General features: G+C 39.4%; 1 protein-coding gene and 1 long non-coding RNA gene across 3 annotated transcripts in view; one reads left to right on the top strand and one right to left on the bottom strand.

The window, feature by feature from the left end:
- SCAF4 (SR-related CTD associated factor 4) overlaps positions 1 to 24,830 on the bottom strand; it is a 67,756-nt gene extending 42,926 nt beyond the window's left edge. For both annotated transcript variants that reach the window (XM_080806057.1, XM_080806058.1), the window contains exons 1-3: positions 24,394 to 24,830; positions 1,550 to 1,633; positions 599 to 643 (exon numbers count right to left, since the gene is read on the bottom strand). In XM_080806057.1, the coding sequence (XP_080662183.1) occupies positions 599 to 643; positions 1,550 to 1,633; positions 24,394 to 24,423 (159 nt within the window). In that variant the 5' untranslated portion in view covers positions 24,424 to 24,830. The remainder of the gene's footprint in view (positions 1 to 598; positions 644 to 1,549; positions 1,634 to 24,393) is intronic.
- LOC308344504 overlaps positions 23,898 to 27,009 on the top strand; it is a 30,857-nt gene continuing 27,745 nt past the window's right edge. Inside the window, exon 1 of the long non-coding RNA XR_013966984.1 lies at positions 23,898 to 24,111. This is a non-coding gene — a long non-coding RNA (uncharacterized lncRNA). The remainder of the gene's footprint in view (positions 24,112 to 27,009) is intronic.

Genomic DNA, 27,009 nt, shown 5'->3' with positions numbered 1-27,009 from the left:
CTGTTGGGACTCCAACTCCTAACTCTCAGTTAGTATTCAAAGGCCATGGATTAAAGACAATGCTACACACATTTACTGGTTCATACTACAAAACACAGCTCCAGGTTTTGGGGAGGGGAGGGGTAGACAGAGAGGTTTAAGTCTCTGTTCTCAGTCCTCCTGGTGAGACAGATGTGTGCTAATCACATGGTTATAAAACCAGATACAACTGTAGAAGTGAAAAATGATTTAATTATGATAGGAGCAGGAAAAAGTTGGAAAAACTTTACAAACTGATTTCATTTGAAATACTTCAAGATGAGTTAAATGTCAACGAAGTAAACAGGGCAAATGGCACAGAAGGCATATCAGACTCAGAGAAGAGTCATGCTGAGTACAAAGGAAACTTGTTGAGTGCCTATCTTATACTAATTGATTAATAAACAGCATTGCTATACATTTTCGGTTAAAAAACAAACTCAAGCGATTAACAAGAACACCTAGTGACAACTTTTTTGGTATAGTGGCTTTAGAAGTAAGCAACCAAATTATAATTTACAAAGTAAATTACAAGTACTGATCATAACTAAAATGAAGTAATAAGGAAATGGATAGTTACCTTTTTGATGAACTTTTCTACTATTTGAACTACATGCTTATAAAGCTGAAAAGAATTAAAAGAAAATTATTGCACAGTTTACATATTTCTATATATTCAGTAATATAATTAGGAAATACTTAAAACCTTAAAATTTGCACAATGTGAATTCTCAAAATACTGAATGAACCATGACAAATAATTCCTAGTCAGTAAGTGAACAATCATGAATCAGAAGAGAATTAACCAAAACAGAAACTACAAAAATACCCCCAAAAGGTCCTTTTATTAGAGATTTTTAATCAATAAACCTTAATAAAGCAGTGTATTCAGGCAACTCTGAGCCTGGTAAGAACAGTGGAACTGGAACTAAATAATGCAGTTTCTAAAGTGAGTCAGCTACTTAGGTGTGATCTTGAGGAAAACATTTAACTTCATGGAGCCTGAGTTGTTTTTTTTTAAAAAGTAAGTATGAGGCTAATACTCAGCTGATTTATGGCAAGAATTAACTAAAACAAAGAAAAAATCCTTCCATTCTACTCTCTACTTCAACTTTCTCACACACACACACACACACACACACACACACACCAGCAAATACGTGAGGCAATAGATGTGCTAATTAGCTTGACTGTGTTAATCATTTCATAATGTGTAAGTGTATCAAACCATCATTTTTAAAAATAATTTAAACAAATAAATATTTTTAAATAAATTTAATTTTGTCAATTATACTTCAACAAAGTTGGAAAAATATAAATGGGAGATACTAAAACAACAAAAAAGGAAAAAAGCAGGTTTGAAACAATGTGTTACATTTCAAATATATTGTACTGTATTATCACGTGGCTTCAGCAAAAGCTAGTTACTGTTCTTTGATTCATGCCTAAACAAAGAGGATGAATTCTCATATTTAAAAGTATTTTCAAAATTTCAAAAACATTTTTTGAATTAAATATATTTTATTCTTACCTTAATAGCTTTAATAGCAGCTTTAGTGATAAGAATCATCTTGGCTCGAGAGATGGGAGGTTTCATATCCATAAGTGAAAAGAGCTTAAAAAAAAAATTTAGAAATTAAAAGTTAGAGGTCAATTCCCCCCACTTCTACAAAGATAATGCAATTTATTAATTAAAAGAATAACAAACTTTTGGAACTAAGCTGAACAATTTAGCTTGTAAAGAAAATCCAAGCACTTTCCTATATACCTGCATCACTACCAAGAAAATACCATGGAAAAAATACTAAAAATAGCAAGAAAGAAAAAATAAGAGATTTACTAAAACTGTAACTAAAAAAAAAACCAAACCTAGAAAATTTTACTGAAGAACTCAGAAATAATTTGAATGGAAACATACCAGGGGTTTCTGAGATTGGCAATAGTATGACTCAATATTTAATGCAAACCTCACTGAGATTTTGGAGAACTTCAAATAATTCTAAGGTTCATTTGGAGAAAGATGTATTAAATTAGGCAAGAAATTTAAAATGCTGGAATTCACAATTTCTTGACTTAGTCAGGCATAAAAATAGCACCATATTTACCAAATCTCATGACAGTAAATCCAACAATAAGGTGCTCCCCATGAGATTCAACCACACATGCACAATTTTCCCAATATTTAAATCAAAACAAGACATACTCAGAGCCCACAGAGAGTTACAAAGATAAAATCCTGATATTAAGAAGCTTGTCTCTAGCTTCTTAAATTCTTCTTTGTTTGCTTTTGTTTTGGTTAAAAAAAATTTTATTTATTTGAGAGCGGGCATGCTCACATACTCACGGGGTGGGGGACACAGAGGGAGAGGGAAACCAGCAGACTCCCCACTGAGCGGAAAGCCCATGTAGGGGGCTCCAAGCCAGGACCCTAAGATCAGGACCTGAGTGGGCCTAAACCAAGAGTCAGCTCAACCAACTGAGCCACCCGGGTGCCCATTTGCATTTTGTTTAATCATGGGCACATACTCAACCTAGGACTTCTAAAAAGATAATTTGTGGGATTTTTTTTTTTTTTAAAGTAGGCTCCACCCTCAGTATGGAGCCCAACACAGTGTGGCTTGAACTCACCACCCTGAGATCCAGACCTAGCTGAGATCAAGAGTCAGATGCTTAACTAAAGGAGTCACCAAGGCACTCCTAAAAAGATACTGTGAAATAATTTAAGTTTCGGAGCTTTATACGAATCATATTTCCAAACAATGTTGATACTCCACATATGTAATCTCTAAGACACGGATCTTTACTAGATCACTAAGAAGTTAACCTAAAGTACAAAAGTCTCTTTTCATAAGGTAAATAGCCCTATTTGGCAATATACCCTAAAAATTCAGAAAATTTTCACACAACTACAGACACAACGGGACTACAGATAACAGCAACAGTAATATTAGAAAAGGCATGGAATGCCAGAGATAATCAATACAAGAATTAGATACTCTGGTTTAAGCAGAGAAAAGTAGAATTCTTCCATAAGTAATATTAAGATTTTAAAAAATGGGGAAAACACAGATATTAACAAAGGAATTTGTTTTAAAAATGTGATTCTCTGAAGAGGGTCACAACAATTCTTTATTATTTCTTTTCCAAGGTAATAAAAGTTATCCTTGAGAATAAATGCTCATTAACAGAAAACAATTAGAAAGGAGACAGTAATCTTTGAGACTAATATAAACTGATGGGAGATGAAAAAACAATTTAAAATATTACAATTTAAACACAAATTCTAAAAATATAAATACTGCACGAGATACATAGCATGCATTTTTATAAAGGATATTTTCTTACCATTTATAAGTTATAAAATTTATTAAGGCAATTGTTATTACTGCTGTTCTAGTTTCTTCTCTGTAACTTAATGTAGAGAAAAGGGATGCAAATAAGTTTATACATGATCTTTAGGAATGAACAACAGTGAGAACTTCTCTGGTCATTAAAAGCTTAGAGAATCATATTTTCATGAAACCTAAGCAAAAAGTACTCATTTAATGTATCAAATAGCACTCCTTGATTACTTTAGCAGTAAGCAACTTGCCGTATTAAAAAACCTCAGCCAACTGAGCACACAAGACAGACCAATGTACCATCGCATAAAATACTCCATAGTCTCTATTTAAATTAAAACTTGTTAAAAAAATTAAAATACAGACTATATTATAAAGCACTATAACCATTCATGCAAAACACCAGCAAGAGAACTCTCAAGTGCTATTATCAAAGAGCCAGTAAAAAGGATGTTAAACATTTCATGAAGAAGGATGACTTGGTAAGAGAGGGAACCGGCATCTGAGGTCCTATGATGTACAAGGAAGAATTAAATTTAGTGGTATATAATTTTATTTAATCATATTAACAACTGGAGGGAGGAGGATGGGGGATGGGCTAAATGGGTGATGGGTATTAAAGAGGGCATTTGCTGTGATAAGCCCTGGGTGTGGTATGGAAGTGTGGAATCATTAAATTCTACACCTGAAACCAATTTTACCACATGTGTTAACCAGAATTTATATAAAAACTTGAGAGGAAAAAAAATTCGTATTAACAACGAACACAGATTCTCTTCCACCTGTTTAAGATGATACTCAAAAGGGTTACTTATATCTGTTTCCAATGATGCCCAGGGAATGGGTTTGAACTATAATTTGCAGATTTTATAGTTCACAATTCCCGCCCCCCCCCTTTTAAAAAGATTTTATTTATTTATTTGACAGAGAGAGTGAGCACAAGCAGGGAGTGGCAGACAGAGGGAGAGGGAGAAGCAGGCTCCCAGAGGACCAGGGAGCCCAACACGAGCCTGGATTCCAAGACCGTGGGATCATGACCTGAGGCAGCCGCTTAACCAACTGAGCCACACAGCCGCCCCTATAGCTCACAGTTCCTAATAGCATATTCATACCCTTAATACAATGCTGCTTATAGATTAAATACATACGAGACCATTATGATGGGGAATACAGACAAAACATGAAGTAGGCATCTGTGCCTACTATATATACAGTGTGTGCCGTCTATATATATATTATATTGACTCAGGGATAATGACTAAACATATTCAATTTATACTGAAGTTCAGGCAGACATGAGAATATGGGATCTTGAACACAGAAATGGTCCAGTCTAGAAAATGAGAAGTCACAGAGTCAAGGCCATGAGTGTGGGTGAGAAGAAATTTGTAGTAAGAAGAAAGCCAAGAAAGAACACATAAGCTAGGATGTATCAAAATGCCACTGTGGTATAGAGAAAGGGGTTGCACGAATGAATAGTATCAGGATAAATACCAGAAATTAAAGGCATTTGGCATGGTCAAATGTGGTCAGAGATGCAAAGCAAACCTTGCATGGTTTGACTATTAGATGGCTGAACAGATACTAGTTTTTGAAAGTGATTTCAAAGGCCAACTGGTAAAGAAGTAGGAGGTGAGGAGGTAGAAATGCAGTTTTGGATAATTTTTCATTAATTTAACAAATTTTTGAGCTCTCAGGAAGTGTCAAGCTCAGTGAGTGGTACATAGAAGAGGCAGAGCCATGTTTCAGTGCTTTACAGATGACCGCCCTTAAAATATCTCTTACTTGTGAGCACCGTGATGCTTCTGTCACATTTAAGTTTCTTTTTAGATGGTCTTTGCTTTCCTTTACAAATGACTTTTTAAATCTTAAAGCTGAAAATCTGTATTTGATATAATTTATAAAGAAAAACAATACTACAGGCAGATAGAGAAGTTTCAAAACCAGAGTCTGAAAAAATTACCTTTAAAAGCTCAATGAATGTTTCTAATATTTTACTGACTTCTTCGAAGCACAAATTCATCAGTTTCTACCTTTTGCAAGGCAAAAAGGTTCCCTGATATCTAGATCAATACCTTCCTTGGATATAGAGACCCAGAAATTATGCTGAAATTGATATACCTTACTCTAACTATGGGCACTGACACTACCTATTTAAATAGAAACACTAATTGCTTTTGTGGTAGTTAGATATTATAATTCCACATGAGAACACTGAGGCATAAAAGTTCAAGAATCTGCTCAAAATCATAATTTAGGTGGTAAATTTAATCTGTGGTCCACCACTACCCAAAGCTCAAGTTCTTTCCAATAACTACCTAACAATAAAGAAATTATTTCATTAATACTATAATACATTATCCTAGAGGAATGAATGGCACACAGACATTAAAGATGACAGACTATACAACTAAATTTTTAAAAGTTATATATAAATATACACATATATATGCAATTATATATATATGTGTGTGTGTGTGTGTGTGTGTGTGTGTGTGTGTATGCGCATGAAGACCCAAATAAGAAAGTATACCAATATGTAACTGTGGAGGGACCGGACCCAAAGATTTTTTTAGTAACAAAAAATAAATGAAACAGAGATAAAGTGCTATGTCCAGCCAAGCAGTTAAGTTAGAGGTAATGTACTAAGTCCTTAACTGGATCTAGAGCAAAACTGAAATTCAATAATCTCAGATAAGAAAGAGTTAATTGACATGTTGGCTGAGAAATCTCTCAGAAGTACACAACCTTGTGGTGGTGATCTAAGAAGACTCAGATTATAGTTCCTGAATTTTCCCCCCACAGGTATACTCACCTTATTTATTTTTTCATTATTCATTATTTTCATTTTTCATTAAAAGTTAACATAATATGTATAATTTGTTTCAGGGGAACAGGTCTGTGATTCATCAGTCTTACACAATTCAGAGCACTACCATAGCACATACCCTCCCCAAAGTCCATCACCCAGTTACCCCCTCCCCTCCAGCAACCCTCCCTTTGTTCCCTGAGATTAAGAGTCTCTTATGGTTTGTCTCCCTTTCTGATTTCATCTTGTCTCATTTTTCCCTCTCTTCCCCTATGATCTTCTGTCTTATTTCTCAAATTCCTCCTATCAGTGAGATCATCAGCATAATAGCATTTAGTTCTATCCCCATCGTTGCAAATGGCAAGATTTCGGTGTTTTTAATGGCTGCATAATATTCCATTGTATACATATACACCACATCTTCTTTATTCATTCATCTGTTGATGGACATCTAGACTCTTTCCATAGTTTGGCTATTATGGACACTGCTACTATAAACATTGGGGTGCAGGTGGCCCTTCGGACCACAACATTTGTATCTTTGGGGTAAATACTCAGTAGTGCGATTGCTGGGTCCTAGGGTTATAGTTCCTGAATATTAAAAACAATAAATTTCTGTTAAAGTAATGATAAGAACAAGATCAATAATCAACGGTCTGGGAAATCTGGACTCCCCATCTGCTAGGTATGAGAAGTAGTTTCTTCGTTGTTTCTTCATCTATAAAATGAAAATAATTAGCCCCTACTTATTAAGGCAAATTTAATACAAACAACACATATAAAGACCACTAATGCAGCACCTAGCACAGAGTAAGTACACAACAGATGTCACCTATTACTACCACCACACATAATTTTGTTGAAAGGAGAAAAAATCCTGGAAATAATCCAGATGAGTGTTTTTTCAAACTGTGGGCTGAGATACATTAGAATATAAAAATGAGCTTAATGGGTGGCAGAAATTTCCAGTGGAATAGAGTAAAAAAAAAAAAAAAGATAGAATTGTACACAGCAAGGTAAGTATTACTTAGTGAAATTTCTCGGTTTTGTGTGTGGGTATGCATGCAAAAACACCTCTCTATGTAAAATTAGAAAAAGTCTTTTGTCTTAGAAATGAGGGAAAATAAAGCCCCACACTAAGTGCTGTCAACTTTCAATAATGAAGAGAGTCCTTAAGCCATTAACATATTTCTTATGAACAAACTGGGGAAAAAGGCAGCACTGTCAAGTTAGAAAAAAATTTCATATTTTTCAATCAAGTTTAGAATACACAGTATATAGAGTAGAAAGAGGGGTAAAGATAATTTGGGCTCTAGTTATTTCTGACCAATATCCAATCTCAGCCAACAAACCTCAAGAAAATAACCCACTGGCTTTATATAGAAGCTTGAGAACCATAAACTAATATAATTCCAACAAACTCTACTAGTGGAAAAAAAAATCAGATACATGGGTACTCTGGAAAGAGTCAGAACAAACTGGTTTTGATTCTGGGTCCAGCAATGTAAACAATTCTGGGCAAATTACATAACTCTATAGGATGCAGTGTCTTCATACGTAAAAAGGTATGGTAGTTACCTACTGCAGAGGCTTCAATGAGAACTGAGTGAGTTTTTGCAGATGGAATGACTAGTGTATCATCTGCGAGTGCTCAGTAAGTATCACTAAGAGCGGCACTCTCCCTACTACTACAGCCTCTAGTCACCACTTGTGTTATCTGTCAATGAAACCAAGTATGAAAGCAAAACAGAGGAAGCATAGGCAGAAAAAGGTGCAAGACCCGCATGAAAGGCATTAGTAGAAAAAAGTACTTGCCAGCAACAGAGGTGTTTGGCTTTTTCCTCTGTCACTAGCTAAATAACTACAGAAAGTATAAATGTGAACACAGTCTTGCTACAGGACATATAAAGAAGCCTGATACACAAAGCAGTCTAAAAATTATGAAGAATCATTCATCACAGTCCCTTATACCAATAGGGAATAGTTTCAAGAGAAGGTAAAGAATGAGACTATTTGGCCTGTGACACATGTTGAATTCAGTTTGAGGTAGTCAAAGTAACATGATACTCTGCTATTTACTAACACTATAAACTCTAAGAAGTTTAGTTAACCTCTCTAAACTTCAAGGATCTTCTGAATATGAAAATGGGGATTAACAGCATACATTTAATCTCATAAAACTATTAGGATTAAATAAGATAACAGACATAAATCTCAGCCTAGTACCTAACATATAAGTGACTCACTAAATAAAGCTATAAAATGCCCTGAGAATCTTTACACATACACTGAGTTTAACTTTTTGTTATGGCTTACCGTAGTATCTTTTTTGTATTACAACTACTATTCAAACACTGCACTTAGAGAAATCTTCTCTACAGCGACAATACCATAGTATCAAAGACTCTTAAAGCCATATAGCACTTTAATATCTAACCTGGTACATAAACTGAATTTAGAACTACTTTTATAATGTATCTGTAGCCAAGTGACACACGGCTTAAAACTCCTAACTAATCAGCTCCAATGGTTACAGAGGCCTCCTGTGTACTAACCCCCAATCTCCTTTCTGATACCTTCTCTCTCCTGTTCCAATTCTGATTAGTGCGCTCTCTTGCAGGATAAAATATTTAAAGCTGACTAAACATGTTTCCCACTGAACTATCTTCTTCAACTACTAGTGAGATGGTACTTCTAGTGAAATGACTAATTTCTTTTAAGTATGATATCCCCAAATGGACACTGTCCAGATGTATTACTGTGTTAATGGAATCCAGTGTATTGCTTTTTTTTTTTTTTTTTAAGTTTCCTATTTCTGCAGTAACACATTACTACAAAATTAGCAGCTTAAAAACAACACAACTTTATCTTACGGTTTTGGAGGTCAGAATTTCCCTAGTCTGAATCCAAGGTGTTGGCAGGGCTACTATATTCCTGCTGGAGGTTCTAGGGCAGAATGTATTCCTTGGCTTTTCCAAGCCAAGGGTGCCTACATTCCTTTGGCTCATGGTCTGTCTCTTCCTCCATCTTCAAAGCCAAGAGGGTAGCATCTTCTCCTCCCTGACCTCTGTGATTCTGTTGTCACATCACTTTCTTGACTCTACTCCCTCTCTTGTATAATGACCCTTGGGATTACATTGTGCTCATCTAGATAATTCAGGACAATTAACCCATTCCAAGATCCTTAACCCCATCAGATCTGCAAAGTAAGGCAACTTATAATAAGGTTCTAGAATTCTAAAGTGGATGGGGGAGGAACTTTCTTTCCTTTCTTTCTTAAAAAGATTAATTTGAGGGGCGCCTGGGTGGCTCAGTGGGTTGAAGCCACTGCCTTCGACTCAGGTCACGATCCCAGGGTCCTGGGATCGAGCCCCGCATCGGGCTCTCTGCTCAGCAGGGAGCCTGCTTCCCCCTCTCTCTCTGCCTGCCTCTCTGCTTGTGAGTTCTGTCTGTCAAATAAATAAATAAAATCTTTAAAAAAAAAAAAGATTAATTTGAGAGAGAGAGACCACGTGTGGGCAGGAAGGGGCACAGGAAGAGGGAGAGAGAAACTTTCGTTGATTTTGCTGAGCTTGGAACCCAGACACAGGGCTAGACCTCAAATGAGATCATGACCTGAGCCAAAACCAAGAGTTAGGCGCTTAACTGACTACTGACTGTGCCACCCAGGAGCCCCAGAACATTATTTAAAAAAACAAAAACAAAAAGAACAAAAACAGTTTATGTGTTTTTGTTAACCCACATCTATAATAAACCAAACCCCTCAAACTGTTTTCAATGGAATCTCTATCAAAACTCGTCTTCACGTTGACTTTATGTTGTTTTCTGACAGTCCTTTCAATCTACTTAGGTCATCTGGAAATAATTTTCTGCTACTTGATGTAGCAGCTACTCCAATCAGCTTATAAATTTCATGAACTTTCATGAATGTGCTTTATATGATTTCTTCCAACTCAATGGTTTTTTAAAAATTAATAAGAACAGGACCTACTTGGGGGATGACCCATATAGTCCTTGGACACTGCCTGTCAGCTAAAACTGACTTAACAATACTCTTATCCTGCCTTTATTTTTCTAACGTATTCATGATGAAATCAAGACACATATCTTTCTGAAATACTTGGTTTATAGTCCTCACTAGATAAAACACACTTCACAAAAGAGAAAAGTTTAATTTGGTCTGCTATGAATTGTTAGTGAACCTGTTCTGGCTCTGAGTGTTTTAGAAATTTCTAGTTAAAAGAACCAGCGAAGATAAAAGTTATTGGCAGAGTCTTCGATTTCTGGAATATGCCTTTTCCTGTTCTTTGAAATAGAGCTATCAAACCAGTGAAAAGAATTAGAAGACCATATTAGTCTAAATAATTCTTCTAGTCCCTAATCCCTCAATGTTTCTTTTAGGAATCTTTCAATGGAGTGCTCACCTCTACCTTCTTCCCCCTAAACTTTAAAAAATTTGCTTTCCTCAAATTTATTTTATAATGAATCATACTGATGATATATGCAGTATTCCTTCCTTGCTATTATCACCTCCAAGATGACAAATTCTACCTTAAGCTGGTATTATCAATACTTATTTACAAGCTTTAAAGAAAAAATATGAATCCTTCCAAAAGGAAGTTTGTACACTTAAAGTGACAGGCTGACAGTCAAATCTCCCTCCTGATAGATGCAAGTATCAAAGCATTTAATTCTAATCTTTCCTCCTCTTTCATTCATTTGACTCAGTATAATCACTTTCTTCTGGAAAGATGCTTTGTTCATCTAATTACAGCCTGAAGACCACTCCATAAAATACTGCTGGAACAATTAGGAAAGGGATAGTTAACAGCTCCTTTTACATGGCATTTCACTTTATGCCTTAAGTACACTATATCAAAGGTCTGTTCAAACTAATACTTTCTTGGGGCTCCTGGGTGGCTCAGTGGGTTAAAGCCTCTGCCTTCTGCTCAGGTCATAATCTCAGGGTCCTTGGATGGGGACCCTGCTTCCCCCTCTCTCTCTGCCTGCCTCTCGGCCTACTTGTGATCTCTGTCTGTCAAATAAATAAATAAAATGTTTAAACTAATACTTTCTTAGTACTGGGCAATTCAACATGATGGGTTGACAGGTACAGAGAGTTGCAAACCAATCACATGTACAATGCCATTCTACTAACTATGCCGTTTTACCTGAAAGTAGAACATATGCAAACAGTAAGAGACGGTGAAATTGAAAAATACGTAGAGGAAAGTAACTCAATTAACAAAGGAAACCGCAACCGCCAATTAATAAACATAGGAAAAAAGCTCAACTTTACCAATAATCAAAGAAGTACAAAGTAAACAATGAGACACAATTCTTCAGCTGTGTAACTGGCATGAATGTGGCTTGGCATCAAGCAAACAGAGCCCTCTGCTGATGAGACCTAATTGGGGAGTTTTAATTTCAGGAAGAAATTTAAAGCTATGTATCAAGAGCTGAAAAAAAAAATTTCTTATCTTTTAAGCCAACAATTCCACTTCTAGAAATTTATCTAAAACAATAATACATGCTCCAATCTTCCATGATGACTATTTTAAAATCAGAAAATATCTTATTAAAAATTTTGATCTGGTAACTGTATAAAAATTTCCAAACACAAGTGGAGGGAGAAAAAGACTAAAACACCCTAAAATATTAATGGTATTCAGTGGGATGGTATTTTCTTTTTTTCCTAATTTAAGTTTACATAACTTGCATTAATTTTAAAGGGAAAGAGATTAAAATCTATTGATTTTAAAAATGAAACACTTTGTGTCTGAGACAAAAATGCATTTCTCAACTTCTGATTATAAATATAATAAAATAATATACAGAACCATCATTACCAGATATGGCTTATTCATGGATTAACCCTTGTCTCTGAGTTATCAAAAATTTTCAAAATTATTAAAACATATTTTTAAAAAATAAATTTAAAATTTTGCCCCTTTAAATATTTATAATAACTGATGCCCTTGTGGATATAAAACTCAAATTTGAGACATCACTATCTTTGTATTTTGTTGACCTCTGCACATTAAAGAAAGTATCCCTTTAGTTACTGCCAAGCAAATTCTATTTACTTTCTATAGAGTCAGAAGCCCTTTGAAACCCAAGTGGTAACCAATTTTCAACCTGCTTAGAGGAAGGTATAGAGAGACAAGACAGTCTGGCATTAACACGAGCTATTCCTAAGATGGAGCAAATTTACAAGGCCATTGAAACAAAAAGTCAGGAAAAAGAAACCATTGTCTCCCTGCTCCTACTAAGCAGTCTTTCATTTGACTTAAACACTAGAAAATCGTTCCATTTATTTCTCCACAAAATTCACTTTTCAGATTTCTAAAGATCCCTAAACCAGATTATTTTCTTTCTTTTTTTTTAAATTAACGTATAATGTATTATTTGTGTCAGGGGTACAGGTCTGTGAATGATCAGTCTTACACAATTCACAGCACTCACCATAGCACATACCCTCCCCAATGTCCATCACCCAGCCACCCTATCCCTCCCCCCTACCCACAGCAACCCTCAGTTTGTTTCCTGAGATTAAGAGTCTCTTATGTTTGTCTCCCTCCCAGTCCCATCTTGTTTCATCCCCCTCCCACCCCGCACGACACCCCCGACCCTGTCTCTCAAATTCCTTGTATCAGAGATCATATGATAATTCTTTCTCTGATTGACTTATTTTGCTTAGCATAATACCCTCTAGATCCACCCACGTCGTTGTAAATGGCAAGATTTTGGGTGTGTTTTTTTTTTTTAAATCCTAACCAGATATTTTTACAAGCAACACAGCTGCACAGAATATTCTTGAGTTCAAAAAAAATTTTCATACTTTTCCTACATCTTTACCTTACTACATCCTCCTACAAACTCTCCAAGTTTTCTCCTAGTTCCAGAATTTGGAGTAATGCTTTGCAAAATACACACCTGTAAGTGCAAATAAAAATTGTGAATATTAAATATGAAACTACGTTTGAGTTAACTACTTATTATTTCTGTGTGCATTAAGGAAAGAGAGTATGGGTGTGCCTGGGTGGCTCAGTGGGTTAAAGAGAAAAAGAGAATATGGGGAATATGGGAGTAAGAATAAGAGGGAATATGGGAATAAGAGAATATAGGAAAAGAGAATATGGCAGGGGCATCTGGGTGGCACAGTTGGTTTGAGTGCCCAACTCGGTTTCAGCTCCAGCCATGATCTCAGGGTCTTGAGCCCGCTCTGCCCTCAGTGCAGAGTCCAGCTGGGACTCTGTCTCCCTCTCCCGCCAGGGCTAAGCTCTCTCTCTAAAATAAATAAATAAATTTTAAAGAAAAAAAGAAAGAAAATAGAACATGGCTAACAACAGTTTAAACATCCTCTGTATTATTCCACACTTTTTAATTATATCACCAAGCCCTATTTGTCACCCTTTGCTGCTGGCAGAACTAATTTTCTAAGTAGTTAATTTCTCACAACGTACTCTGTAAAGTATGCCCTTAATTTATTCTTCACTTAAGAGTAACTCTGCTATAATTTCCAAGAATCTACCCTTTACCCCCCAATTTTTTTTTTAAAGATTATATTTATTTATTTGACAGATCACAAGTAGGCAGAGAGAGAGAGGAGGAAGCAGGCTCCCTGAGGGGCAGAGAGTCTGATGTGGGGCTCGATTCCAGGACCCTGGGATCATGACCTGAGCAGAAGGCAGAGGCTTTAACCCACTGAGCCACCCAGGCGCCCCATACCCAAAAAAATTTTTTAAAGTAATCTCTACACCAACCTGGTGCTACAACCCACCCAAGATCCAGAGTCCCATGCTCTACTGACCCAGCCAACAACCACGAGCCCCTCATTCAAACTTCCCACTTTAGAACCAAGGCTGTCTCTCTTTAGCAGGGCTTTTAACCCATTCAGTTCCAGCTCAGGACAACAGGTCATTTTTTTAGTCCTTAGCTACATTTTGGTTCACTGAACTCCAATCAATCCTCCACTTCTTTTCACTTGATCAAGAAATAGGCCAGAAGGTGATTTTAAGAAATGGCAAATATTTTCTCTATGTCATTGTTCTACTAGCAGATTCCAGATTGCAAAATTACTTTTACTGTGCCTCACACTAGTGAACTTTGTGTCCCCCCAAAATTGTCTTCAGTTTTGTGAGGGGTGCCTGGGTGGCTCAGTAGTTCAAGTGTCTGTGCTCAGCTTGGGTCATGATCCCAGGGTCTTGGGATTGATTGAGCCTTGCAAAGGGTTTCTTGCTCAGCTGGGAGGCTGCTTCTCCCTCTCCCTCTGCCCCTGTTCTCTCTTCCCACTCTCTCAAATAAATAAAATCTTTGAAAAAAAAAATTTTTTTTGTGAATTAAATAATTTTCTCCTAGACTTCAAATGAAGAAATAAAAATTAGTTCCTGGATATAAAATCATTTGATTAGAAGAAAAAAGAAAAATTATCCCATATTTAATGTATTTCATTTATAAACAGTTCTTTCCACAAGGTTGTGATGAATGGATTTATGCACAAGTATGGGACTAAAAATGAAAATGTTAGAACTTATAAAATCCTCAATTTAAAATTTTAATTGTGAATATAAACTATAAAAGAAATATAAATGCCTGAAAGTACATTTAAGTTTTAAATATGGATTATCTATGCATGACTTAAAACCTTACCAAAGTTCATTATTCTTAAACTTCTACAAATCCTTCCAGAAGTATACATTATAGTGTACTTCCTACCATGCTTCAGATGTAAAAAAGTTGTTAGTGAGCCCTCTCCCCTCATAAACACTCCAGCAGACAAAGAGCCACTGCTTAAAAACCTTCAGCACAACCATGTGGGGCTACGGACTGGGCTCAGATAGGTACTTAAAAATACTCAGTAAAGTCTCAGAACTGCCATATTACCGGGTGTGGTCTTGGTCAATTCACACCATCTCTTCCATTTTAACTTTCAAATGAAAAGAATGGAAAGACACACCTATAAAAAAAAACTTAGCCCATTAGCTGGCATCTGGCTGGTAGTTAAGGAGCAAATGCAGGATTCCTTTCCTATCCTTCCCCTGGACTGTCCCCACTGGATTACTTCTTAAAATAGCATGTAAAAACTAAAGATATCCTATAAAACAAACTTAGAACTCAAGATCAACAAAATAATTTACAGAGCCACTCAGCGGCTACTAGGGACTGTTTTCAACTGAAAGAAAATCAGATCAAGCAACAAAATAATGGAAATGATGTGCTAAAAACTAATGTTTTCCTATTCACATACTGTAAAACTCACCCCTTTAAAGTATGCAATTCAGTGTTGTTGTTTTTTTACTATATTCAGAGTTGGGCAGCCATCAGTATTATTTTGTTTTAGCATACTTTGATCCCCTCCAAAAAGTTCTATACCCATTCTTCCCTCCCACCAACCAATAATCTACTGTCTCTATGAATTTGCCTATTTTTGGTATTAACCAATAATTAGAGCCTTTATAAAGATTTGAACATATCTCCAATGAATCCCAAACCTGGCTCTCCTTTCCAACGTGACTTATCATTCAGCATCTCTTAATTAAGGTGAATAAGGTGATATATGGCCATTAAAGTCTGAAGAGTATTTTATGCTTCCTAAAGGCTTAAAGGGCTTATATTACTGTAAATTTCCATATTATAGGCTTCCTTTAAGCAGCATATAATTCCACTTCAGCTAAAACTCAGCTCTGACAAAGTCAAAAGGAGGGAAAAAAGTAGAATACTCATGAAAAAAATGCATAAAGATGTCTTAAAAACACTGCAGAGGGAGACTGAGAGACTACAGAGTTGGTCAACTATTGCTCTCTAACAGCATACCAACAGTGGGACAATGGGTGAAACTAACATAGGTCAGGCAGTCAGTGGGTAAATTGTCTCTGAAGACTCTAAACACAGTAAAAAAACTGACTGAAATCATTCTGTCATCACTGAGCACTAGCAATTCTAAATAATATCAGGTATAAAATATTCCTTCCCCTAACACATGTTGACTGAGATGTTTAAGTTTTAATCTATTGCTGTGGTTACTGTTAAATTCCAACAATATGTAAGCATCAAATTTATACATTTTTACTACATGTCCTTTACTAAGCCATCTATTCTAAGTGGGAATTCATTAGGAAATCCCCCAGTTATGTGGTCAGTGCCCCAAACATGCAGATTCGCCCTACCTGTTCATTTGGAGAGTCACTACAAAGAGATTTAGTATACACAGCCTGCATTCAGGCTGTTTGTTCTCCAATCCTATGGTTCCTATATATGTGTGTGTATGTAGTTAAAGAGTACATTCAAAATATGATAGCTGAATGCAATTCTCCTTTCTGAGATCTTTTTTTCTGGTATAAATATTTACAAACAGCCAGTATCAGCCTTGAACAAAGGTATAGTGGAACACAGAGCTTGAAGATCCATGAATAAAAATCACGGAAAATGTCATTACTACTCAACAAAATGTAAGGAAGTAGACATTTACACATAATTCCAAGAATGTTTAACTAAAAGAAATCTACACTGAATTTTTTTTTTTTTTAAAGATTCTATTTATTCATCCGACAGACAGATCACAAGTAGGCAGAGAGGCAGGCAGAGAGAGAGGGAAGCAGGCTCCTTGCCGAGCAGAGAGCCCGATGCGGGGCTCGATCCCAGGATCCCGGGATCATGACCTGAGCCGAAGGCAGAGGCTTTAACCCACTGAGCCACCCAGGCGCCCCTACACTGAATTTTTTGGTGGAAACATTTCAGTGAATTTTGGGGGGGGGGGCTGAGGAGATATTTGAAAGTCACTACAATCAATGTGGAAGAAAGACATTCTAGATTTCTAGAATTTATTGTGAAGTGGTTTTTTTCCCCAAAATTTCTAACCAAAGATAATTTATGTTTAAGACTACTTAACTAGTGCATGTCTGTTGCTTTACTTACAACTTTTCATAATTAAAACCGATAAAAGTGTTCTCCAATTACAGGTGAAGACTGATCAAATGGGCTATAACGGTCTATGAACACAAATATGTGAAGATCACCTTGACAGTCACCGATAAATACGCAGAAGGTAACGACTGAAAAGAAACTGGAATATCCTAGTAAGTCATTATGACAGACCAGTATGTAGGTAAATTTTTCTACTTTTCCCCCAAAAAAGTATCAATGCAATTTAAAAATACTAACTTTTTCCTACTGTAATATATACTTGCAATTGGCATAAAGTTCAAGTTTCTTTCTTGGCCATTCTCATGATTATTTCTGGAATAAATTTTGTTGTAGAAAAGGGATCTATTAAAAAGAAAAACTGTGCTCTGGATGTCACCTATGCAAGGCGTGCCACTGCTCTACAGTCTCTTCCAACTAGGATTACTGACCCACATGGGTTTATACCAAAATCACCAATTATCCAAACACAAATGATAACTTTCAGAAGAACTTGGATGTCCCTCTACTTTTCACTGAGCCCTGCTGTCACCAATACCCACCCCCCACCCTGTGACTCCATCTAAACCTTAGCTTAACTTCGCTCCAGAGTTACATTTGGATTTCTCGCAGAATTCACTGTAAGTCAATACAATGTGCTTCCCTGGAATATCAAAGTTTTTATACTTATGCCTTCACAAGCACCAGTAAGGAGCTTTAGATATACAGCAATGAAATGTAATCAATAAACCATGCCAATATTTAATAGGACAAAGGTGACCAGGGTATAATAAAATTATAATACTGTTTGTGAAATCTTAACAGTTTTCCAAAAAAATCATGGTAATACACTGTTAGTCACAAGTAATATTAACAAAGAAATGTAGACATGTCCCTTCAAGTCTAAGCTTTCAACAGATCATTTTAAGGCCTAGTCCTACCAAACTACTTTTTCTTGTTCCATAGGAACAGAATATTAATCAACTAATGTTACCAAAAATTTGAACCAATAATGGGTAAACCACTTATTCTATATAGCCAATAATGTAGCGTAGCTTGTTTTTAGCTCATCATTAAAGATATATGCTGTTGCTCTGAAGTATGCTTAAAAAAAAAAAAAGATCTGGCATATTATCTCAACAAATGTTATGAATAATACTAAGGTTCATCATCTTTGTAACAAGTTTTTTCCTACCATGTTACTAAAATATATTTAAAACAAGATTTCAATGTGTGCAAAAGTTACCTGGAATGCTGAAGTAAATTATATTCACTTGGGTTCCATGGCAGAGAACCTACAATTTGTATCTGGCAAAAAACACCCTGCCCCAATACCAACTACCATCTGTCAATTTTCTGCCACATAGTTTTAAGTCCTGAATTCTGTTTCACAAGATTTATAAGCCAACTTTTCTGGGATTCCAATTTTTCTCTGAATCCGTTCCTTATCACATGTCCATGTAATTTTTTTTGAAACATAATACTAAATGAAAGGCCAGACTTCTAGGGTAGGGGACATTTTCAAAAAGAACATCAGTGATAAATGCTGCAACAGAAAGCTCTGAAGAGCCAGCGTTATTACACTCACCGTAAGGCCAGACCTCTACCGTTGCTGGAGATAAGCAATTCTCTGAGAGTCAAGAAAGAGCAGAGGAATACCACGAGAACTTTTAATATCTAAAACTCCTGTGGTAACAGCGTAACATGATCAAATGAGTCAAGGAAAAAAACCTCCAATTTTACTTCAACTGTGGCCTGGTTCTCTACGTTTCTTCCACACAGTAAGAATCTTGTGTCAACTCTCTGTCCACTGCTTTAGACAGACCTCTCCAAGGAGGGAATGATCGAAAACAAGTGAAGACGAACATTAACAGATAAAGAAAAAAATACTTAAAGTATCTTCATATGATTTAAATTCTGGAAGATAACCGTATGTAGTAATCAATAGGTAAAACATACAACAGTTCAGACACAAAAATTTCCAGTGGGAAAACAAAGGGGTGGCAACTCCCGGCTGAGATGTGGAACACAACTCCTCCTTCGGGATAACGTGGTGGTTCAAGACTGGCAACCCAGTGGTTAAGTGCATCAACGTAAATTCATACATAAAATATTCATAAAACTTAATTTGAGTTTAAAGATAAAAATGAATGCCAAAGTTCTCGTGTTTTCTTCTTGCACTTCCAACACAGCATTAGATGTATACCACCTCAGTAACTCAGCGCTGTAGTTCTCTAACAATAGTCTGCGGATCTCTGGGGGTCTGAGTTCCTTTCAGTGTCTGTGAGGTAAAAACTGTTTTCATTTTAATACTAAAACATTTCTTGCCCCTTTCATTCATTTTCTTACAAGTGTACAGCAAAGTTTTCCAGAGGCTACTTGATGTGTCTAAATGCAAGAGACTGAATAAAGAAGTACATATGAGAATCCAGGTTTATAAACCAAAGTTTAAATGAGATTTGCAAAAATGTAAAACAATGTCACTTCTCATTTTTGGGGGGGAAACATTATTTTTCATTTAAAATGTTAAATATGTTAAAATATAATGGGTTTATTTCAATAAATGCATTTCTCAGACTAAATTTCTAAAATGATAAATATCCCAAAGATATATGATATATATGTATGATATCAGCCAGATACAAAAGCTCTCTGTAGTCCTTAACCTTTAAGAGTTAAAGGAGTCAAAAATCCAACCTCTGAGAACAGCTGTCCCAGAGAAACTTTTATACAATGGAAACATGTTTGAGAAAGTTTACTGCAGTGTTAGTCAGCAACAACTGAGAAGCAATTTGAATGTTCATCAACTGGGGAATGAGATACATAAAATATGGTTTATTCAAATAATAGCATACTACCCAGCATTAGAATGAAATCTTAATATTAACAATGTTTGAGGGAAAAAACCTCACAAATATGTACAATATACCACTTATGCATATCAAAATACAGATTATATATTACTTATGTACCACAGATTGATACTAAATTCATTCTGATTGCCTCTGTGGGAGGAAAGGACTTTAACTTGTAATATTTTAAGTTTAAATTAAAAACACTTATAATAGTAACAACTGTCCATTCTTGTTATATCCTCTCTGCACTTTTTTATATTTTAATTCTTTTTTTAAAAAAAGATTTTATTTTAGAGAGAGCCTGCACAGGTGCCTGCGCTAGTTGGGGGGAGGAGCATAGGGAAAGGGAGAATTTCAAGCGGACTCCATGTTGAACTTTGAGCCCAATGTGCTTGATTTCAGGACCCTGAGCCACAATCAAGAGTCTGGTGCTTATCCGACTGAGCCACCCAGCTGCCCCTAATTAAAAGTCTTAAAATCACAGACGATGCTCCCCTCCCAAAAGTGTGGGAAGATACACTCTTTTTTGGGATTAGAGAGATTGGTTAAAGGCTAAAAATGAAATCAATGTATTAAAAAATCCAATCTATAACTTCTATTCATTCAACAAACTTACAAAATACCAAACTCTTCACATTAAGGAGTATATACACATAGCAGAAAACAATTAAATATTGGCTATAATTGGTCACTCATTTTTTTACAACTTTTTTTTTTAACAACACTTAACAAACTGCCTCACCATAAAAGTCCTGTTTAATGGGTGTCTTTAATAACTTCATTCTTTTTATCTTCCTTCCTGTATCAGAAATACTGACCTCATTTACCTGTGCTGATCTGTACCGTTCCTTTTATCCACAACTGTGTTCTAAGCAAGCCCTCTTATTTTTAAACTGTACTACTCTACTCTTTCCCTCCCCCAACATGCTCAAACTCCTACTCCCATCTGAGACCAGGGCTTCAACATCACTTATTAAGGCTAAGATCACATATATGCTATATAAACATACAAATGGCCTACCATTAGTGCCTACTACCCTGTTAACTGTACTTCTTTCCCTTCATTCTTGAAGCAACTTTGTCCTTAAATCCCTCAGAACCAAACTTCTAAAGACTACATTTGTGACCTTACCTCCTTTAATACCATTAAACCTTACTTCAGATCCCATTACTCTCAAATTTTAGTAGCTTTTTAAAGTCTTTTTCTTTTTACATTTTTTGTTAATTATTTTTATCAATATATAATGTATTATTTGCCCCAGGGGTACAGGTAGCTTTTTCCCTAAGTCTTAACTTCTAACCACTCCCCCGGTATTATACAAAATATTATCTTTAGGCAGCAATTAAGATGAGGAGATGTGCATTCAAATCCCAGCTCTACCATTAGCTAACAACATGCCCCTGGGCCAATTATTATTTAACTTCTTTGAAAATCAGTTACCTCATCTATAAGTGGATGTCTATGCAAGGTTGTGAGACTATCAGATATGTATTTATAAAATGCCTGATACACCACAGATGCTTATTAAATATTAATTCCTTTTCTCACCCCGGCACCCCCCCTCAATTTTCTCCAGGGCACATCTGAAAGTGACTCCCAGATGTCTTCCTCAATTTCTTGGTTGCTTCCAAGTTTGAGTCCTACATGCCCAACTAATGCTTGCCAAAAATTTCCACATGACTTTTCCACTCAATCTCAAACTCAACCTGTTAAAAAACCAAACACATTTCCTCTTCCACTAAATATGCTTTTGATGACTGCTTGACTTGTGTTAGTAGCATCACCACTTTCCCAGCACCTAAAATGTGGGGGTAAAAGGTGCTGATAACCCTTTCAGATGGCAGGTGCATGGACTCCTCTGGCCCATATCCTTCCCCCGCTCTCCCTGCCACTACAGATGTGCCAAGTTCAGATTTTACTCAATTCTACCTCCATCCTCAAAATGCCCATCTCCCTCAAATCTCTGCCTTCTACAATATATATCCAAATCAAGCAGTTTTCTTAATTATATCACCTCACTACTTAAAATCTTCAGCTTACCCAGAGCCTAAAAGTGGAACTTAAACACATTAGACAGACATGAAACTTGTCAGGCTCCAAATTACTTAACCACCTTTACTTTCCAGTAGCCTTTGGAATCAAACTACTGGTCACTCCTCAGCACTGCTGCCCTTCAATCACTACTTTCTACACCTTCCGAAATCCTAAAACTGACTCCACCTTCTCTTCCCAAGTCTTTGCTGATCCCCCCATAGTCAACTTTTTTAAGGGCCCCAAAGGAAGCTATTCTATCACATGTTAAAGTTATTTGCATAAGTCTTGTGTCCTCTATTCGATCAGGCTCCTAAGTGAGAGATCCTTGGTAGCACCACACTATTCAGGACACAGCTTTGTAGCTGAGCACGCACTTAAAAGTTTATAAAACTAAGTTAAGACTTGGGAGATTTGAGGTTACAGGAAAACTAACCAATAACATTTCATGAGTGGGGAGAAATAACTGAGAAGTACTGCAAATCAAACAGCACAAGAGGATGAATTTTAATTTCTCCAGCAAGTTTCTTCAGAAGTTAGAACTGGCAACACTCACCTAACATAATGTAATTTGGAGTTCATAAAGAGTAGGAATGGAAATAAAAATTTGAGCAGAAAGGTGAACAATGACAGGAAAATTCTCATTTTGTACATTTTAAAAAGGTTAAAACACCATTTTCCTTTTTTGAGAAGTCACTACCACACCTTATTTTGGTTTTTCAGAGTAAAAACTCCTGCTCACACTTTTCCAGAGCGTAAGATATTTTGCTTAATGTCAACTTCCACAATGTTTAACTCAGAATCAAACACTTGTGATCTTAAGAATACTCTAAAAATCCCCTTCTTCGTTCATCCTGGAAAAGAAATGTACTTATAATCTTTAAAAAGCTGCTGTACCATTTGTAAAATTCTCATGCATTCAACCATTATTTGCCTCCTATGTTGAGGGGAGGAGGAAAGAACAAAACTCCCTGCCCTCATACAGCCAACATTCCAGTGAATTTTGCCTTCAGGAAACCAAGTCAACTTCCAAACCTGAAATCTTTGGAGCATTATCACAAAGTCTCTAGCCATCAAACATTAGAAAATATTGTCTCGTTATTTTGAAAATCATCACACTGTCCAATGCCAGTTGCTACTCCAATTAAGACATTTTATGCACTCATCGGTTGAAGACAAATCATTTCTAGGATAATCTGTAAGGCAATAAAAGATCCTACATGCAGTGTTACTGGAGGATCCCATATTACGGCTATTACGGCACTGCAAATCTATAGAAAAGTTATCGCACGTTAATTCTGTTGCAAGTGAAATTACAAAATCTTATTGTCCGATACAAGTTTTTAACGCTGTATCAAGACGTCTAGAGCTACAGAACTACATCTGACTTTTTCAACGTTGGGTTTATCTCTAATGTTTGGAAAAGGAAAATAATCCAACTCAACACATGACAACAGTTTCCATTCTGTAACTGCATTTTAAATGGTCAAGTCCCCTCCCCCCCAAGTCATTCTGAAGAAGAGGACGGGTGGACTCCATGCTCCAAAAAGAGCACCTGGAATGACTTGAGATAAAACTATAGAGCTTTAGGGCGGCAGGCAGCTTTGTTCCCGGTTTTGGGAGGTTTTCACATGTAAATGATCCCCTAGAAGGGAGCCGCGGATTAACTACCGCGGAAGACGTGCGAAGGTGGGGGACTGGAGGCCAAAGCCGGCTTTCTACCGGACCCAGGCGGAGCAAGTACTCCTCTCCCATTCAACTTCTTAGATGTCACGTTGGGGCCACGGAGCCCATTAAGAGGACTGCGTTCATGACTGGAAATGATAAGGAGCCACCCCTCTTCATTTGGGAACCCCATTTCCTAAGTGTGTGCATCCCGGGAGAAGAGAATGAACACCCTCTCCAACTCCTCCTCCCCGACCCGGGATCAGAGTCCAGCCGCCGCCGAGACGCGGCCTGAGCAACAGGAGAGCCGAGGCCGCCGCTCCGCCAGCCCAGCGACCGGCAGATGCTCCCGCTCCCCCGCCCCCAACCCCACACGCCCGCCCGCGCTTCTTTCTTAGCCCCTTACTGGCTCCCGGCACTGCGAAGCCAGTAACGGGGCTGGAAGCAGACAGCGAGAGAGCCTGGACCTGAAAGAAGGCGAAGTTAGAGGTACCGGCGCCGAAGCGGGCTGGGGGAGGCCGGAAGGGGCGAGGGGGGCAGCCCGAGGTCGCCGCCCGGGGGTGGGCGATGGGGGAGGGGTATGGGGTCGGTTCCCGTGGCCGCCGCGACCTCTCCCGGACCACAGGCCGCTCCGCGCAGGCCCCGCCGCCCCGGAACCCGGGCAGGAAGCGTCCCCACCCCGACCAAAGCTTTAAATCTCCGGCGGCGGGAGAAACGGAGCCCCGGCTCCTGCGGCAGGCCCGGCACCCCCCAGCCCGGAGCACTCCTCACCTCCTGGTTGAAGGCGTTGACGGCGTCCATGTTCGCGCTGCGGCGGCGGCTGCTCCGGGCCCGCCGGTCACATAGACCTCGCGCCGCGGCGGAGCGGGGTCGGGGAACCGGCCGGGCCTGAGGGGCGGTGGGAAGCGACGAGCGGCGGAGCCAGAGGCCGGGCAGGAAGAAGCTGCGGCCGAGGCAGCGGGGCGGGCGGCAGAGGCGGAGGGTGGCGGGCCCCCTCTCAGTCCTGTTCGGAGGATGAGGAAAAGGAGGCGGCGGCGGCGCTGGGCTCCAACATGTCCGTTTGGCGGTGGCGGCTGCGCTCTGCGTCTCGCTGACACGGCCCCCCGCGCCCTCACGCACTGGCCCACACTGGCCCGACCGGCGAGCGGGCGGGCCTCTCTCTCCCTCTCGCCAGCGGGATGGCGGCAGCGGCCCGAGTCCACGCCGCGCGGGGCACCCTGGGACGGCTCGGGCCTCCCAGCGCTTCCTGTGCCCGGCTCCCGCCCCGCCCCGCCCCGCCTCAGGCGCGCTGGCCCCGCCCCCGTCCCGCCCCCGTCCCGCGCGCCGCGCGCCCGGCTGCTGGCGCGTGACGCCGGGACGCCCGGCGCTTTCCCGCCGGCGGTGGCGGCTGGCCCGGGAGACAGCCTGGCAGTGAGGCTGGGCCCCGGCGAGGGCGCTGGGGAGCGCGGGACCCCGGAGTCGGGAGGCTGGCACGGAAAGGGCCCGCGCACACGCGCGCCCCTGCCCGACGCGGCGTTCCCTGGTGCGTTTTTGTGCCATTCTGCCCAAGCAGGCCCTGCACCCGGCCCGGGCGGGAGGGCGGGCACGGACCCACTTGCTCTCCGCTGCCTGGAACAAAGGGCGCAGGATTTAACCTCAGCCCGCTGAGCGTGCAGTTGCGGGCGCCCGTGCAGCCTCTGCCTGTGCAGCCCTGTCTGCTCTAACTGCGAGAGTGAAGCCCTGAGAAGGACGTGCAGGCAGTGGATCCTCGAAGGAACCCCTGTGAAGCCCTCTGTCGCGGGATTCGCTAACCCTTGCTGCAGATTCCCCCAAACGTTTCCTTTTTGGTGGAAACACTTTGCCCCGGTTCACGTGCCTCGAGTACCAACTGTGTGCTGGCTGGCGACTCTGCTAGGTTCTGGGGATACGGAAGTAAAAGGCAATCTTTCTGCCGGCCGACCACTCAGTTTAGTGGGGAGGAAAGACAAATGAGCAGATAAGACCTAACGCATGATAAGTGTTAAGGACGGAGACCCAGGGGAACAAAGAAGAAGGATACCCATCCGACTAGACGTCCAGGAAGGCTTCTCAGAGGAAGTGGCACCCAGGGTACATCTGGAAGAAGCAGCAGCTGTTGGAGAAGAAGTTGTGGAGTGACTGAGCCTGATGGGTACTTTGCCATCACCTTCCCCCAGGAGGACCCGTGGAGCTTAGGGGGTGGGATGGACTGAGAGGGAGTGACTGAGACCAGGTCCTGAAGATCCTCTGTACCCTTACAAGGAGTTTGGATTTTGTCCCTGAGGCAGTGGGGAGACAGACAGGTTTTAAGGGGAGGGTGGTGTCATGCCATGTGCTCTTTCAGAACGAAGGTGTAACAGCAAGAGTGAGGTCAGGGAAAGCATGGCTCTAAGCCCCAGGGGATGCCAGGGACTTAAGGCAACAGAGTGGAGAAGGAAAGACAAGGTCAGATTTTTAGGAAGTGGAATGAACCGCCTGGGACAGAATGACAGGTTGAGGAACGGGGAGTTGTCAAGGAGCCTGCTCAAGGTTCTGGTTGGATGAGAGTAGTGTGTGGTGGATATGTAAGTCAATTTGGGGACTATGGGGAGGAAGGAATGGGTTTGAGTGAAGGTAGAATGATGGTAAACACTTGTAGATTCTTTACCGTGTGCTAGAGTCTATGCAATACACAGTTCCATGTTATTTAATCTCTGTAAGAGGCTTCTGTTTGAGGTGGCTATCAGTAATGCCTTGTTTTATAGTTGAGGCAGTGAGGCCCGGTTCTATTAACATGCCCAGAGCCACATGATTTCCTTCTGGGGCCGGTGGAGTTCGAGGTGCCCCTGGGGCAAATAAGTGAAGATGTCTAGGAGGCAGTTGGGTAAACACCTGTGGAGCCAGGAGAGCTGGCTGAGAGGAAGCGGAGACTTGGGAGTCATTAGCGCACAGCCATGGATGGGAGGATCTGAAATAGGGAAAGCAGGCGGAGAATAGAGGTATGGAAGGGGGAAGAAGCTGGGAGAAGAAGCTGAGAAAGAAGAGACCAGGAGACCTGGTCAGCCCTGTCTCATGCTGAAGATAGCAGGTGGCAAGACACGGACTGGAAAATACCTGACAGCATCTAGGATCCCAGGAGGGAACGCTGGCAGGAGTGGGTGCGGACAGAAGCCAAACTGATGTGCATCCAAGAGAGGAAGGCAAAAGGAGATATTTCACGGACACTTGGTTGTGAAGGCAGGTTGTAACGGTATCAAGAGAAAGCTGCAGGATGAAGGAAGGGTATGCCTGTGTCTTTTATTTTTTTATTTACTTTTTAATAATTTTTTATAACGTTCATCACCATACAGTACATCACTCGTTTTTGATGTCATGTTCCATGATTCATTGTTTGTGTATAACACCCAGTGC

This window comes from Martes martes, assembly GCF_963455335.1.
Source record: "Martes martes genome assembly, chromosome: 1".
Classification (NCBI taxonomy): domain Eukaryota; kingdom Metazoa; phylum Chordata; class Mammalia; order Carnivora; family Mustelidae; genus Martes; species Martes martes.
The sequence above is the reverse complement of the archived record's forward strand: the minus strand, read 5'-3'. Positions and strand labels throughout refer to the sequence as shown.